Genomic DNA, 17,265 nt, shown 5'->3' on the forward strand with positions numbered 1-17,265 from the left:
CTGTAAAGGTCAGATATGGACAGTGAAGAATTCACAGCCCTTAAAGGTACTGAGTTGTCTCTCTCCTTTTGGTCATATCTCTGTCCTGCCTTTGTAGCCCCTTGGTGCAGGATTGGCTCCCAATATAAGTTGCTTATAGCAGCACTGTTGCTGTTTATGATGTGTCACTCCTAGGTAACAGACGTGCAACAACTTCTGGTGTTGCACTATCATGTATTGAGTTTCCAGAGAGTCGCTACGTGTTTACTGCAATCCCCATCTTCGGTAGAGTTACATGGATAGCTGATACCTGAGTATTTCATGCAAACAAATGCGAGGTATGCAGTGTTTCTAGGCTCTGTGTGGCAGTACTCAGTATGTTGCTCTACACAGTCATTTTGGTTGCTTACCATTGTTTCTCTTCTCTCCGTGCATGGCTGTAGCCTAAAAAGGGGAAGTTCTGAATGGTTTTCATTTGTCACACACCTACAAAATAATTTTGAGATACACGCCTGCGCAATCTCAGTGTGGAGGGCGTACCTCGGCTGTCTTGGTACTTGTTCCTTCTGCCAGTTTGGCTATGAAAGATGTAGTCCCACATCTGTGTCCACCTGATTTAAATGCAGTTCTGAAGAATCCTGTAGCTGCTGTTTGGCGACATAGTTACCCCACGAGTCCTTCAGGAGAATGTCCCTCCCTAAACAGAATAATATATTCAGTATAGGAGGTGTTTTATTTTTTCTTCAATAACTGGATGAAGAATATAAAGCCCATTGCTTTTGAAAAGAATTCTTATGCATGAGGAGTGGTATGCAAGCATTTTCATTAAAGACATGGTGCTAAGGAAGATGATGCTAGAACAGCAAATTGCTGCCATTCACAAAGGAGGAGTCTGTTACAGAACATGGAAAAGGAAAATGTAGAGGAGCTTTTGGAGCCCTAATAATGGGCACTTGATAATGCACTTTTAGCAAGATACCTGACAAGAATTCTGTCTTAATGTAGTGTCTACATGCTTCCCCTCTTTTTTTCTGTAGTTCGCTTGAGTTAATTAATAAGTATGTTGGAGGATCGAAGCGGGAGAACAAGCCTCAGAACTCTGGAACTGACACTTTTCAAACATACAGCATCAGACCAAGACATAGCACATGTCAGAACTGTCACCTTCTGCAAAAACACCTTTTTTCCTTGATTTTGCAGTTAATTGAATAATAGTTGTATTCATCTGGCTCTTCATTGTTGTGTAAAAGCTGTGTATCTTGGACTGGTCCAGTGGAAGACAATAGCAAACTTACTCTGCTTAGCAGGATAAATGGTTACAGTGTTAGAGCATGATCCCACTTGCATTGAAAGAAAAAAAAAGTTCTTTTAATGATTTTGAGTGTAGCAAGATAGGACTTAAATGAATTTGGCTCTCGACCAGATAATCCTCTTTTGTTGATGTTAAAACACTGGCCACAGCAGTGATTACAACATAAGAATACAAAAGAGGCTTTATTTATACTTTACTTTTTCTTTCATGTTTCCAATCATAAAAATAAATGTCTTATTAGAAAAGAAAAATTTTACTGGTTTGCTTTGCATGCTAGGAGGCATTAAGTATTTCCTTTTTTTTAGGGGAAATGTGTCACTTGAGTTTAAGTCTGTTAAAAATAAATGAAGATAAAACTAATTCAATTTTAGAATATATTTTTTTTATTTGTTGAACAACTGTTGTTTTAAAATGGATAGCCTGCTGAGAAAGAAACAAAGCCACTTCAACAAAGCAGGAAATCAATAACCACAAGAAAGCCTAAAGAAAATTAATGCATACAGTGTGAGCAAGTGACACAGAAATTATTTTCTGGTGTAAGAATGGTAATAATAGAAGGCATATGGAGTGGATGAAAAGCATGATAGAAATATACATAGAAAAGACGTGTTCTCCATTCCTATTTATAAATAATGACCTCTGTGTTACAGTATTTAAACTTTGAAGGGTCTAGATGGTGGTTTCTTCCTGATTTCCCCACCCCCTAGTCCTAGGTAAATATTTATGCTTGCAAAATTTAGTAGGCCGGCAGCCATGGAAACGTATGTCTTTCATTTATCTCCAGGAAATCTGGTTACAAACACTCTTTTACTTGAATTCTTTTAGTCTTTTTCAACAGCTTTTAAAAAACCATCTTTATTAAGGAGCAGTGAATTGTGCATATGATGTATGATTGCAATTCTGGTGAAGTCAGTGGCAAGACTGTATTTGCCCAGAGCAGGAGCAAGATTGTGCTTACACAGTCTCCTGCCATACAAGCCAATACACATCTCTGTATTCTTGAAGCCGAGTTAGATGTTAATTGTTCAAACTGAGGGAAGCAGCAGTGGATGCTAGTAAGTTAACACATACCACATACTTTTTGGGAGAGTCAAACTTTTCCATCTGAAGGGAGATCTTTTGAAGAAATCAACAGCAGGTATGACTTGTCTGATAAACCATTGTATCTACTGTAGGAGATAATTTATTTCAGGAAATCACTGAGCTTGTGAATAACTCATGCCACTTTTCAGTGCCCTGAACTGATTTTGACTTTTTCTGTAGTTGGCGGCTTCTGGTTTTTCCTCATCATATATGAAAAAGTCTACATGATTTTAAAAAATGCATTTACAAAATGACATTGTGTTTCTCTGTCAGTGGCAAACCAGTTGTAACTGTGGTGAGAAAAGTTTGTGGGTGTAGCTGTCAATAGAAAAGCAGAAAAGCTTTTGGTCAGAAAAGTACTTTTTTAAGTCAGGTATAAAAAAACATAAGTAGTATTTGAAGCTAACTATGAGTTGAGAATAATTACTGTCACTTGGGTTGGATATGTATCCGTTAGACCACCTGGGAGGGAAAGGGTAAACGTTGCTGGTGGAGCAGAGGGAATATTACCAGGAAGGGCAAGAGTGATGCTGTAATCTCTTAGGGGAGGGAATGAGACCTGCTGCTCACAGAGTGCAACAGGGAGAGGTCAGAGAGGAATTAGATATCATGAAACTGGTGTCTTTATTGAATCCATGTTTTTGGTAGCTGGCTGAGTTACAGATTCTAGTTGAAATGTACTCCTTCTCATATAGTCCACACTGAGGTTGGCCAGATTCAGAATTAGAGTGCAGCATTGTTTGTTTACACAACCTTTTCAATTATCTGCCAATATAGAGAGTTTTAATCGGGTAAAGTTTGTGTGTGTGTGTGCATATGTGCACGCAAAATACGGCAAGCTTCTAGGATTACTGCAGGGTAAATTGTGCTTAATGTAACTGATGTTACTACTCTGGTTTTATACTGAGGTAACAGAGAGAAAAATTTGGTCATAAATCTTGTGTGTATCAAGATACTCCTCTCCTGCCTCTTCTCCAGCTTCAGCTCCCTTTGCTGCTCCATGAAGCTGTTCATAGTAGTGACAGTCCTGATGTGATGTTCTTGAAGAAAATTCTCACCTTTTTCAAGAGCCATGTGGCAGTATTGAGATAAATGGTACAAATGGACCAAGGTTTGCCTCAGATGCAAACTAAGTTTATTAGCATATAATTTTAATCAGGCTTCAGGCAGATTCAATATCACCTTGGAGAGCAAGATCCCTGATCTCGTTTGGAGAAGTTTTAACTTCAAGAAATGTTTGTTAGGCTTTAGAGTCTGTTCCTAAGCCTGTTACTAAAGTCAGAATCTCTGAGGTCGGGAGACTTATGAAGGTGATACCTACCAACCGCCATCACGGTGTTTCTCAGATACCCTGCTAGTCCTTACAAAAGCTACCCTTTTATTCCATATTGGTGAGGCATTTACTCCTTCATAATAACATTACTAACTTTTCTGTCTGAAAAAATTCATTAGAGTTATTTCCTTTAAATTAAGTCACATTTTTTTAAAATATTAATACAATTCTTCTCTTTAGAGATGAGGGGTTTTTTATAATTTATTTCAGTGTTACATGTTGAATATCCCTAGTACCAGCAGAGGCAATACCGTGTACATTTGTGATAGTTTTTAAGTCACTTGCAGGAAAAGTAATGTGAATATTTGTTGGACAAGCTGCAGAATTTACTGTTTAGCATTTATCTTCATACGAAAGTTTCTTTTTTCTAGAAGAAAGCTTTTGAAAAAATGTAAAAAAAAAAAAAAGCACAGGGTTGGTTTGTTTGCATTTGTATGTTTATAGTCAAAATTAAGGCTTTCTAATGTTCTTAGAGTAAACCTATACCCTTTGCTTATTAGCTGAAGACTAGCTTGCCATGTCCAGTAGCACAGTCACCCATTGAGGGTCAGGATAAGGACAGGGAGATCTCCTTGCCACAGAGGTGCCGCCATCTTTGCTGGTGGGCTCAGTGGTGCCCTGTGGTGGGGCCATTGTGGAACCAGAACCAGCGGGAACCGGCCGTGTCCGGCCCGGGGTGGCCCCAGCCTCCCCTCACAGAGGCCGCCCTGCTCCCCCCCCCCCCCCCCCCCAAAACCTGGAGACGTAAGCCCAATACATAGCGGAAGGCCTCAGAAGCATTATCTTTTGATTTACTGCCAAAAATATTAAGATGTTATTTGTTCAGTCTGCAACTCCATGCATGTGGAGAAAAATTCTGTTGAGTGTGCTTTTCAGAGTAGGGGGAAAAGGCCAGAAGATACCCTGTGGCTCAGAAAAGAAGCTGGACAACACCAGCAATGAAGGTTGGTTTTTGTTTGGTTGGTTTTTTTGTTGTGGTTTTTTTTTTAAATAGTAGCAAAAAAATTATTGCAGTATTGATTATTGGAAAAAAAATAAGAATGCAGTGGCTAATCCATTAAGTAAGGCCTTTAAAATGAAAACTGAGTGGCTCTCCCAAAGCTGTGCTATAATCTTGCAAGTGTGAGCCCGAATCAGGATTATATGCTCAGGAAGGAACATATTTTTTAACTCAAAGGAGAGGAGTGTTTTTAAGTCTCTAAAATACAGAATGATGGCTAAGATTTAGGGGGAAGATCCAAGACTGGACTTACACTGGTATTGGTGCTTAATGCCACAGAGCTATCTACCAAAACATTATCTGAAGACATGTCAAGGAGCAAGTAGCCAGGCACTTGACGACATCCCCACAGGTTCATACTGTAGTGGGGATTGCTCTTCAAATATGTGCAGGTATTTGGTAGTTTCCCTTTGGAGTGCTTGCTAGATGCCTCTATTTTCAGAAGCTGTGAATACTTTAGCCTCAAACTGAAGGAATGGCATTTAATGTCCTCAGATACAGGAAGGACATCAGTCTCCAGTGTTGTGCTGGTTCTGGGATCATCCTGATCAGTGATTTCCACTTGTGCCTTGGGAGTTTTACTGACCGGTAGGGCTAGGCTAAGCAGGGCTGTTGCAATGGGCTCAGCGTACGGTCCCATTCATATTAGCATCTTATAATAACAGGAAGATTTTAAAGACAAATTTAATGTGAATTTTGAAAATTTTGCTTCTACCCTTTTTATATTTTTGTGGTCCTAAAGGTTTCTGTTTTATTATTTAAAAATCCTCCTCCTTTTGTACATTTGCAGTAGAAATAGTAACCTTGTTTATCTTATATATTAAATACTACCAGTCACAAAATCTGGAATGGTAAAGGTGAAGTAATGTAGCTACTTATATCACTTATTTCATTTCATACTGTTCCAGGACCACCAGCTACCTAAAGTGTATTTTCCATGTTGCAAAGGTTAACCTTCAGATGTGTACTTCTGGATACAATCACCTAATCATAGAGGCTCCTTTTGATTGCTGTGAACAATTCTTCCTTTCAACATGGATATAGGTGCAAAGGGTGGTACAGAGGACTGTTTCTATGTTCTTTCATTTATTATTCTTTGAAAGATGAATTTCTATTTTCTAACTTTGAAGAGTCTTTGCAAAATTGTGAAAACACTGAAACTTGTAATGCAGAGATTAAAAACAGTTAAGGCAAGAGTAGTTTCCAGCTGCATCAAAATTGAATTGCTATGACAATATTGTACCACCACACTGCAATATACCACTGTTGCGGAATTAGCTATCATCTCATGTGGTTATGTGATACTCGGTGCTGTAAATACATCAGGTCTTGCTATTAGGTTTCTGTCCATAGATAATAGGCTTAAACAGTCACATTTTTTACAAGTTTCATTGAATTGAGTCTTATTGAGATACAGCTCAGTGGAAAACAGCCGTATTTCAAAAACCTTTCTTTGTAATAATGTTCCTCTAAATTGGCATTGAATTCAGATACAGGTCAAAAGTAAAACTTGTAAGGATCTCATATAATTCAGACACATATGACATATCATGAGTATTTGTAATAGATGGTGATTGCCTGCTTGGAAAGTATCCATGCAAATATTTGTAGAAGTATGTGTGTGGAAACTATAAAATAGTGCTTGAAAAAATTGGTGCTAAATTAACTCAGAGGAAAGCAGATTTATAGCTCCTCAGTGTAATGGCGTATCTTTGCACTAGGTTGGTCTGTATGCTGCAATGTATGTGATGTTCAGCTACATTAATGAAAGTGAGTTTCCTCCTGCCCTTTCTCATTCAGTTTTCAGTTCGGTACTATTTTTTGTCTTTGGGGCAAATCCTCATGATTTTTTACACATAATTTTCTCATTCAGGTAGTTTCTTTTTAGGTGAGACTGGGGCTGTTCATTGTCACCATGAGGTCCTCACAGGTTCCTTTTCCTGAGAGACGGTCCGTGATTGAGTCCCACAGTCCTGGCTTTGGGACCCACGTCTGAAAGGAGTAATGGCTGGGCTGAGCGATATCCTCCAGCCCGGGGCAGCACCTGCTGACAGCCCAGAAATTGAGCTGTCAGTTGGGGAAGGAGCCCATCAGGCTCTGAACAGACCCGCAGTGAATAGCAGCAGGTAACAGAGACCTGCGTGGTCCTGTGCAGTTGTCCATATGCTGTGTTGAGGCTTCCAGAAAGAGAATTACTGAGGCTTTCTGGGGCTCTTTGAGGAAGGCAAACCGTTAAGGGCTTGCCCATGTAAAATCTTTATTCAGTCTGTGTCTTTGCCAGCGTCAGCTGTAGGCTGTTCGGAGTGGAGCTGTGTTTGTTTCCATGCTGACCCCAGTGCCTGTCTTGTCAACTATTTACGTCAATGTTGTGCTTTCACATACAGGTGGAATAATCCCAAAAATGTTCTCAGTGACTTTGTTCTACATAACAAATAGTCAGATATTTTAGGAAATGAAAAAATATCCAGAATGCAGATTGCATAATAATATTGCCTATAATCTCCAGTGGTTCACAGCTTTCACTGGAATCAAAATCCAAGTAGAATTATCTGCGTAGGTGAGTCAAGGTTTGCAAGGCTCATTATACACTTGGCAATATCTCTGGGACTTTCACATTTGGTTTAGCTGGACATCTTGGGTGAGCATTGTTTTGACAACAAATGTGTAATTTAAATTTGTGGTTCTGGTTATGTAGTTAGTGGCACGATTCCAGCACTGACAGGCCCCCCTCCTGCTATGTTTAATCTAGGTAGAGTAGGTAACAATAGTTGTAAAGACACAGGCAGGAACTTTGTCCCACTGGGTATGATCACAGTTGCTAAATGAACTGTATTTTATCCGTGCCACTGCATCTGCACTGCTACAGTTACTAATTTAATGTAGTTATATTAAATCAGTGTGTGTATACGTACATGTGCTGTAGTCATGCTTTCAATTTCATTACTGACATACCCTTAAATTGAGCTGGTGCAGTGTGTTACATAGATAGGCCTTTCGTCTTGTCTGCAGCTGTGAATCACCACAATTCTGAAATTTGGTGATTTATTCCCCTTTTTCCTGTGACAAGTGTTATTTGACAGGAAAAAATTAACAGCAGGAATGTTGAGGTACTTCTATATCTGCAGGCAGAGTCATAAGTAATTTCAGAAAGAGTTATTTAAAGTTTTAAATCCCAGTGAACCAAAAATCCTTTTTTGGTTTGAAACTTATTTTGAAATGCCTGACTTCAGAAGTAAGCAGTTGAACTTTTTTAAGTAAGAACCGATCGCTTGTTCTCTATTGCAAGTAGATTATGGTGACATTTGAATACTAGAATTCAGGTAATTTTTTTGACTGTAGACCCAAACTCAAGTTTTAAATAAACAACCTAATCAGTAAATAACCAGACCTTGTAGACCTTGGTGGGGATAAATCTGTAAAACATGTCTCTATGAATTGAATAGTTTTACGAAGAGTATTATCCGGTATTGACTCTTTCATAATCTTAAGTTTTTCATGTAGTACTCTAGCAGGGCTTCTTAATATATTTGTTTAAGACATTTATAGAAAGCCTGTTTAAATTCTGTATTATCTTTCTGCACAGTTAAAAACAGGTAGTCCTGAATTTGTGATCTTTTTTAAAGTGAGATAAGTAATAGACTGCACTGAGATATATTGAGACCATGTTTTCAAAAAAAAAAAAAAATTTACTATCAATTAGGTAATTTTATACTTCTCTATACCACTTCAGTATTTTTCCAGATAGCTTTATTGAGGATGTTTCAATGAATCAGATACACATTTATTTTTTTAAAATAAAAGTATTTTCTTTAATCCTGTTGTACTATCTGAAGACCTCTTCATGTGGCAGGCAGAGAAATGCCTGCCCTGTCTCATACAGCAGCTAGACTAAGAGCCACAGATAACTCCTAGTTATAACTCTCAGTCACAATTACTGCAGAAGGAGACTTCTACTTTTGCACTTCTCATAATTCTTAGTGTGTGTTCTGTTTATTGTTTTCTGAGAAGCATCTAAATTTACATATCAACTGATCAGAGAATGTCAGCTTTCAATTGTGAAACTTTGGGAAGAAAACACCACCGCTCTTCTTTACTCTTCTGACCCTTCCTAGAGAAGAAACACTTAGAAGTGTGACTTCTAGAAACTTAAAGATTACAGAATTAAAAGCCAGATAAAAACATGCAAAATGAACTTTAAAAACACTAGAATTTTATTTATTCTTATGATTTCAGGGTCATAATTTGTGAACATTTGGGGTTAGAAGTACTGTAACTAGGTTAAGTAAATGAAGTATAAAATAGCTTCACGGTTACACTTTCTGTCAGGTGAGTAGTCAACCCTTAAATTGTCCATTCCATCACCTTCCTTTCTTTGACAAAGAAGAAATATAATGAATCTTTATCAAGAAGATGTCAACACTGGTATTAATAATCAGAGATATATTTGGGCTCAGTTGTGGAAAATGTGGAAACTAAGAATTTGCTGTGGGCTAAATAAGGGAGAATAAAGCACAATGGATTGCACCTCCTCTCCCCAGGCAGGCAGCCTTGTCTGCCTTGCCAGGGGAGCCAGCACTCCCAGGATGTGCAAGACACAGCTGGCATCTAGAAAATAAATACGTAGGTGTAATTTAGAGTGATAGAATAGAGGGTTTCTCTGCTCCCCAGAAGATCTTCAGGTGGCCAGTTGAGGAACACACAGGGTGAAGGGACTTGGCTTGCCTGACTCCCTGGCTTGTTCTCCAGGGGATCCAACTTGCTACTGTTCGGTGTCTCACCTTGGACCTTGGTGACAGGCTTGGTGAATCACGCTTCCAACTCCTCCATGTCATTGTTGACTGTGCTGGTAGAAGCCGAATGGAGGTTCCTCCAGGAGTACTTGGGAAGGTGCAGCAGAGCTGCCTCGAGGCAGCCCCTTTTACCAGCCGGGAGTTTGAAGCGGGACCCAATTTTGATGTCTGTGCATGAGAAACTGGCTGTGGGCTGTGAGCTGGGGAACCTGGAGACTGCAAGTTAGAAGGGGAAGAGTGACCATATAGACAGGGCCAGCTGGTGTGATTGCTCACTTGCTGTCGCTGCTGCCTACCCAGCTGGTGTTGCTGGGGAACTTGCTGGATTAACCAGCCTAGTTCTCGGTAAGTGAAGTATATGTGATATTATTCAGATCTATATGGACTTGCACTAATCTATGACTTTTAGGAAGAACACAATGATATAATGTGCAACTTTCCATTCTTAATAGTAAAGTTAATCACAGAATTACAAAATTTCTCACGCACAGACATCAAAATTGAGTCCTACTCCAAACTCTGGGCTTGTAAAATAATAAAGATGTATTCCACTTTAGTCCTGGCTCTGAACAGTTGGGTGGTATTAAGGAGTGTCAGAGCTTTTCTCCACAGTTCCCTTCTGTCCACTGGAGTGAGAAGGGAGCGCGCTGAGCCCAGGGAAGATGAGCTGTGGCTCTCCTCGTGCCAGTGTGGGCACTGTGTTATAACAGGAGAGTTGCCATAGGGACCAGGTTCTAGTTATCGGCTCAAACAGCTTCATGTATGATTAATGTTAATTGCCCATTTTGCATGGATGACTTTTTTCCTCCTGCTGAATGGGCTCTTGTTGCCTTTGATGTGGCTGGTGATCCAGTGTCCTGCAATGGTTAGACAAGTGATCAGTTTGCCAGCGCTGAGAGGAGACAGAATCAGGTTGCAGCGAGGTCAGAGTTTGCTTCTCTTCTTAAACACTGAAAGGTCAAGTAGAGTTTAACTACCATTGGCTTCTTTGAAATGTTGTAATAAATGCCAAAACAAGGAGATTATTTTAAATCCATGCTACAACTAAAAATCTTAAGATAATAGGAAATAATTTTAAATCAAATTATCAAGATGTTACATTTATTGGTAAAGGCTTCAAAAAGTACCTTTCACAATCACTAGGAGGTATTTCATGGTCCTTGAGAAGAGCAAAATTTTAATTTGTGGATCCTGTTCCAGTTTCAGGAAAGCAACTAAGATTGTGGGGTTTTGTGGTTGGTTTGGGTTTTTCTGGTTTTTGTTTTTGTGTGTGTTTGTTTGTTTGTTTGGGTTTTTTTACTTCTGAGTACTTGCACCAGTTACTGCTGCTATTATCAGACCGATTTATGCAGCATGTCATATGGTACTTCTGTATTTCTCCTTTAAGCCTAATAAAATATGTTGCTATTGAAGAAATCTGTGATACATATGAGAGCTTCCTAAATCACAAGTCTACATATTTTTATACCAAATAGCTCAAGCCTCATGGAATCAATAATTAATTTATTAACTGGATATCTTTTGAAAAAACAAAATCAGCAGTCCTTGCTAGACTGCCTACTGCCAATTCATAAATAGTTGATGACAAAAATGAAAAGTGTAGAAGTAAAATTCAAATCTTAACGATCAAAGTATCGGGTACCTCATCTATCACAACTTGGAATAAATATATCACAGAATGTGTCATATCTCATTGACACTGCAAGACATAATGCTTTCCCTTGTTATCTAGCTAACTGCCAAGTCTACAAAGTTTATAGGCTGCTAAGATAATGTGCTGGTGGTAATCCACTTCAGTTGCAGAAATATGAAGTACTGTTGAAATATATTTCTACTTGGTTTATTCTTTGCTCTCAAGAGGATAGGATACTATTTCAGTTCCTCTAAAGAAGCCCAGAGAATGAAAAGCAAAACATCAGGATAAATTATGCTAAATGGTGGACTAGACCCCAGAGGAAATCATGCTTCTGTGGTACAGTATTCCTCCATTTATCTTACAAATGTTACATCTAATGTTAATTTTGTAAAGGGAAAGCATTCAAAGATTCATCTGATCCTTTTAATAATAGCTTTAGTGTTATAGTGTTATTTGTCAAACTCATACCATCATAACTTACTTTTCTAGTTTTGACAGACCATTCATACTGAAAATATTTTGGGCTACTAATACATAACATTTTATTTCACAAAACACAAATAAGCTAGTAATTAAACTCCAAAACTTAACAAATAATTGCCAGCAAGCAATTACCATTCAATTAAAGAGTAATTACATGGTTATTTGTGCCCTGTAAAATAAAGCATTACTGAAATCAGTAACGCAATCAATATTTTAGCAGAAACAGGATGCTGCAGTGATGGACCTTTCAACCTGTGCTGATTAAATTGTCATCCAAATAACAGTTTCCTAGTTAAATCACCACATGTTTATTTGTCTTGATTAATATGCAAATTCACTTCTGATTCTAGTAAATCTCCTATATTTAAAAGCACAAAAGTAGAGCACTATCATACATCAACAGTGATGTGCTGTATGTTTCCACTGATTAATTACATTTCATGAAGTGTTGATAAATTTGTGGATTTTATGAAATATAGTTGTCTGTAATGAGTGTAAAATAGAGCTATAAATGATGGAGCTGATCAGTAATTTTAACAAAATCACAAAAATAGCCTTATTCTATGTTTTGATTCAAATTAAAAATCCTTGGGATGTCTAGGGAATATATAAAACTTTGAGAGGAAAATAATAAAATTAGCTCTCAACAGGAGCGGAAAATAAAGGAAAAACAGACATTAATGATTTCTAAAGATTTCACTATATAAATTTGAACTGTCAAATACACTGCTTAAAATTTAATTTAATCTCTGACAAATTTAATTCCAAACAAAATACAAAAATGAACAAAATTCAGATTAGTTCATTTTTCTCTTCCAGAGTTAGTGATTTTGCGGGGGTGGGGTGGAGAGGATCACAAGAATGACTGTATAACCATAGTGTTAAACATGGGTAAAACACTAAAACCTCCAATCATCTTCTCTTTCAAGTAATTGATGACCCAAGGGCTTTTTGGGTTTGTTTCTGGTTTTGAGAGATGCTAATAGAATTTTAATCAGCTTAGACTTTGAGCTGGCCAATTTATTTGCATATATTTAGTAAAAAAGAGTAAGATTACTAAGTTTATTAATGAGAAATGGTATCGTACTTCTGTTTTAGTCTCCATGGTCTTCACTTGTGACCATAACTCTTGTACTTTAAAATGTTTTTAAGAGATAATCTGTAAACTAGCAGTTTCTAACTGAAGTAACATCTAATTTAGAATTGAGTCATTTTCTTTTCACAAAGACCTATTGATGGCGAATATAAAATTTATGTAGAGATTTTAGAATCTCAAATATATTTAAAGCTAATTGTTCCTGTTTATGCTTCCTTTGTTATCAATTAGGAAAAGATTTTTCTACACTTCTTGAATATATAACTTTCTTGAATGAGATAAATGAAAAGGTGAAGAAGAAAATGCAGTAAAAGAGCAGGGTGACAAAAGATTAGGAGAAATAATATTAAATAAAGTTAATATTTATATGCTAACGCTGTTAGCATTTATATACTAATACATAACCACAAATGATGTCTTACTCTCCCCAGATGATAATTCTACTTGCCTTACGATCTCTGTTCAAGGCATGTATTAGCAATTGTCTCCAAATTGTGAGAGTTAGATATGTTTTAAATAGTAAATGTGAAATTTGTCAAAATTCTAGACTTCGTAAGACGATAGGAAGCAAAGTAGGTACTGGGAGTGTTAAGACAGACCAGTGAGATTCCAGTGCTTGGTGATGCCAGCCCTAGCCCTGACAACAGCATATTCACAACATAACGTAAATCCCATAAAAATGTTGAATCTGCTAATGTTTTTGTTTCCTTTCTGTATATCTTATAAAAAAATAATATTTAGAGCAAACATTTGTCCCCTGTCTCTATGAAATTTCTGGTTTCATGTTTAAGTAAAAATGCCAGAAAAATTTATTTCAGGCCAAAATGGAACTGGAAATGTTTGGATTCAGCTATGTTACCACGGTACTTTGTGAGTGCTGGTGTCCTCCCAGGCAGAAGATCTTGCCTCATGATAGGTGACATGGTCTCTGGTCATCTCCGGGCAACCTAGGTGGAAGTGTGAGGTACCTGCTGCAGGCTCGGCAGCTGCGTATCAGAGTGCCAGGTGGCTCCATACTCTGTTCCCATGGTTCAGAACCAGGCACAGAGCATGAAAGGTGCTCACATGTCGACTGCAGAACACAACGTACAAGACCCAAATAGTTCTTTCGCAGGTTGTGTATGAGTGACAGTCAGCTCTAAGTAGCTTCCAGCTTTGAGTTTTTCATTTAAAACCTAACATTAAATTAGAGACAAAAGACTTTGATTTTATTTGAACAGGTTCAGCTGGGAACAATTCCATTCAAATTATTATGGCTGCAACTGTAGAAGTAAAACCAGAATCTGGTCCCTAGTAGTTACTGCTTTATAGTAATATTCACTAAAAGGGTGTGAGTAGGTTAGAAGTGTGCTGCTTTTTTTTTATCTTCAGAGTCTATCAAACCCTCTCCCCAAAATTACCACAATCCCAAAGACACCAAAAGCCAGGGAAGACAGTGCTGTTTTCCCAGTGCTGCTTGCCATACTTGTGTAAGCAGGCAGGATGTAAATGCAGTCTGTGGGACTCTGAGAGGGACCTGAGTAAGTTTTGGTGTGAACTTCTCTTTTGTCATCTCCTAAAACTTTCTAAACTCTGGGCATCTATATGGGTCAGTGCACAACCACAGGTTGGAGAGTTTCATTTCTGCTTGTAGTATATGCTGGGAAACACCTACAGATCTGATCTGCTAAACCTGTGGGCTGTGTGTTGTCTGCTCAGAGTCAACAGTCATCGACATAAACTGTTGTCTGTGCAAAAGCTGCGTAACCAGGAGTGAAACTCCACGGTCTCCCCTCCTCTTCCTCTGAAAACCCAAATCATAAATAAAATGTCTCTTCATAAAAATAATTGAAAACTTTTTAAAATGTTTTCTTAGATTGATATCAACATACAGAGTTTTATGCAAAAGATTTGTTAGTATTTGAGCTTGAGAAGAGTCAGTTTTGTAGTTTTGTTGATTGAGCTCTTCTGCTGGAGAAAGCTGCTAATTTTAGCTGTTTTGTAATTTTTTTTCAGAGACAGTAAGTGCCAAATTAGCACTTACACATTCGGGTGTATAAGCACAGACTTCTGTAAATCAAAAGAGCAATGATTCTTTTTTGTTTAAAACCCCCACATACCGGCCTTATACTGTCTGTTAGACTATTCTTGTGCAGTGGATGATTTCAGCAGGTCATTTTAGTAGAGAATGCATGTGTGCCTCTGACTTCCTGTGAAACTCAAATACTCTTATTTTAGCTTTACTTTATTACAGCCTAGTGGATCTGGGCTCTTGTAGTAGGCTTTACTACATAGCCATCATAGTATGATGAACAACTTAAAGCATAAAAAAGAAAAATGGAAAAAGTACTGAATAAAATGAAATACAAAATGGACAAACTCAAAGCTAAAAAGAGGGGGGAATAGTTTTATAGAGATAAAATAATAAACCAAAAAAATGATTTTGTGCTACTTTGATGTACAGTAAAACAAAATAACACTAGCACACTGTGAAAAATGAACAGGTTAATGGTACCTCTGTGTAGTGTTGCTGGAAGTTGTCTTCATTTAAACGCAGAGTTTGTCTTACATTGATGGAGGGCTTTGCCACTGTAAGCTGATAGAGTGAGGTTTAACTTAAATTTCTTTGTGAACTAGAAGTCATTTTGGAAATGCTTTCTATTCAAACCTCATTCATTGTTGCAGCTTAGTTATTTTATACAATGTTTCACTATATTTTGTCAAAAGCTCTATTATTCAACAGAGGAAAATTTGTTTTGACCAAAGTGAAGCAGCAATACTTTTCCAAACATGAGGAGTTGCATTTTTATTAGCTGGCTTGGGGAAGAATTGATTCAAATGTTTTTTTGGTCTGTAAATCTCTGTATTATGATGGCAGCTGGGTAGGATGATTACATGTATGCACGCTGATGTAAAGGATAAATGTGGTAGTTGAAAACAGTAGTTAAATGTAACAGGTCCATAAACAGATGTTTAACATTTTGTATTAAAAACTGCAATCATAATTTGTAAACTGGTCAAGGGACAGGGAGATTTTTGACAGGAGTAACATTCTTGATGTAACCTATCTGTAATAATTAAAACCACCAGTCAATCAGTAAAGCTAAATAATCAGTTTTGGAAAAGCTCAGTGTTAAATTATTGCTGCATCATCAGAAGTAGACAGTTACCTGCCCTGGTTCAGAAGGCAAGGTTTAAGATTATGTCGCATTCAGGGTTTCAACTTCTCATCTTTAGGCAGCACAACTTTCAGTTTTCTGTGGTGCAGGCATGTAGCACAGACTTTGGAGCAATTACTGCTGAGACCCCTCTCCACTAGCCACCTGTAAGGTCATGGAAGCCCTGGATATTGGAGGAGCTTGACTAGTGTATGGATAGTAGAGGTAGATATAGATGTGCCTTCTGCGAAGCAGCCCGATCAGCCCTGAGCTGGTCTGTAGTGGCAGCTGGAAGCAGTGTGGCTCTAGTCGTCCTGCACAGGGTCTCAGCTCATAAATTCTGGTGCACCCAACCTGAATAGCTCTGGCATCCCTGTAGTCATTGCATCATTAATCCACAACCCCTGTAAACCGTGGCTTGGGAGCTGAGTAATGCGTCTAGTTGCATTTTCAAGACTTGGCACGTGAATTACACATGCATATGAATTTCTTGAGCTCCATTTTACAGACAGTAATACTAAGAAAAAGATATTAATTAATGCAGTAGTGGTGCAATAGGGCTAGAAATATGGATTGTTTTCTTTATGTTTCTGTGGTGCAGAATAAAAAAAAAAAATCTTACTGGTCATTTATGTGACTTTGAGCTCATGATTGTGTTAACTGTAGGTGCTGTTTGGCAGTTCTTGTATGTTTAATCAATGTATTTTTCTTTTTTTCCTGAGCAAGAATTTGTAATATATTTTTGTGTATCACTGATAGTTCATATATTTTATACAAATCAATACCATATATAGTAAGCAAATATTTCAAAAAGAAAATAAGTTTTCATTTATCCTCTTATTTCATCAGCTCACGACCAGGAAGACCCCCCAAGCGTTCACTAGGAGTTGCGATACAAGAAAATGCACGTCTTCTGCCCCATGGAGTTCCAGGCCTCTTATCACCAGGACTTATCTCTCCGACAGGTAATAAAATCCATCAGATGATCAGCCTCATCTCTTCATACTGCACAGCAGTTAAAATAAACTAATATTGATCTAACTGCCTTGTCCTTCAGGGCTTTTTCAAGCTTTACCAGAGGTTACATTATTGGATTTTTTGAGTGTTCATGAAAACTCTGTTTTGTTGCTGCAGTGACTGAAATCTAATGGATTTGTAATTTAGTTCTTTATTAATTGTAATTTCCTTACAGAAAATTCCATTAAATGCGTTATTTTAGTAAAAGAAAAAAAACTGAGAAAATGAACTGTTGTCTCAGAGAACCTGTAGCATGCATTTCTTCCTTTCAGATGCATGTGTATTTTTGTTCTCATGGGATATGAACAGCATGGCTGATGTGTATTGTATTGTAACGTTAATGTATGCTGGGAAGATAGAGAAATGCTTGTACAAATTATAGAAGAAACACTTGAAAAG

General features: G+C 37.7%; 1 protein-coding gene across 3 annotated transcripts in view; it reads left to right on the forward strand.

The window, feature by feature from the left end:
- The window catches only part of DACH2 (dachshund family transcription factor 2), a 308,465-nt gene that overhangs the window by 140,115 nt on the left and 151,085 nt on the right, over positions 1-17,265 (forward strand). For all 3 annotated transcript variants that reach the window (XM_074882876.1, XM_074882877.1, XM_074882878.1), the window contains exon 2: positions 16,699-16,814. In XM_074882876.1, the coding sequence (XP_074738977.1) occupies positions 16,699-16,814 (116 nt within the window). The remainder of the gene's footprint in view (positions 1-16,698; positions 16,815-17,265) is intronic.

Source organism: Strix uralensis, chromosome 13, assembly GCF_047716275.1.
Source record: "Strix uralensis isolate ZFMK-TIS-50842 chromosome 13, bStrUra1, whole genome shotgun sequence".
NCBI lineage: Eukaryota > Metazoa > Chordata > Aves > Strigiformes > Strigidae > Strix > Strix uralensis.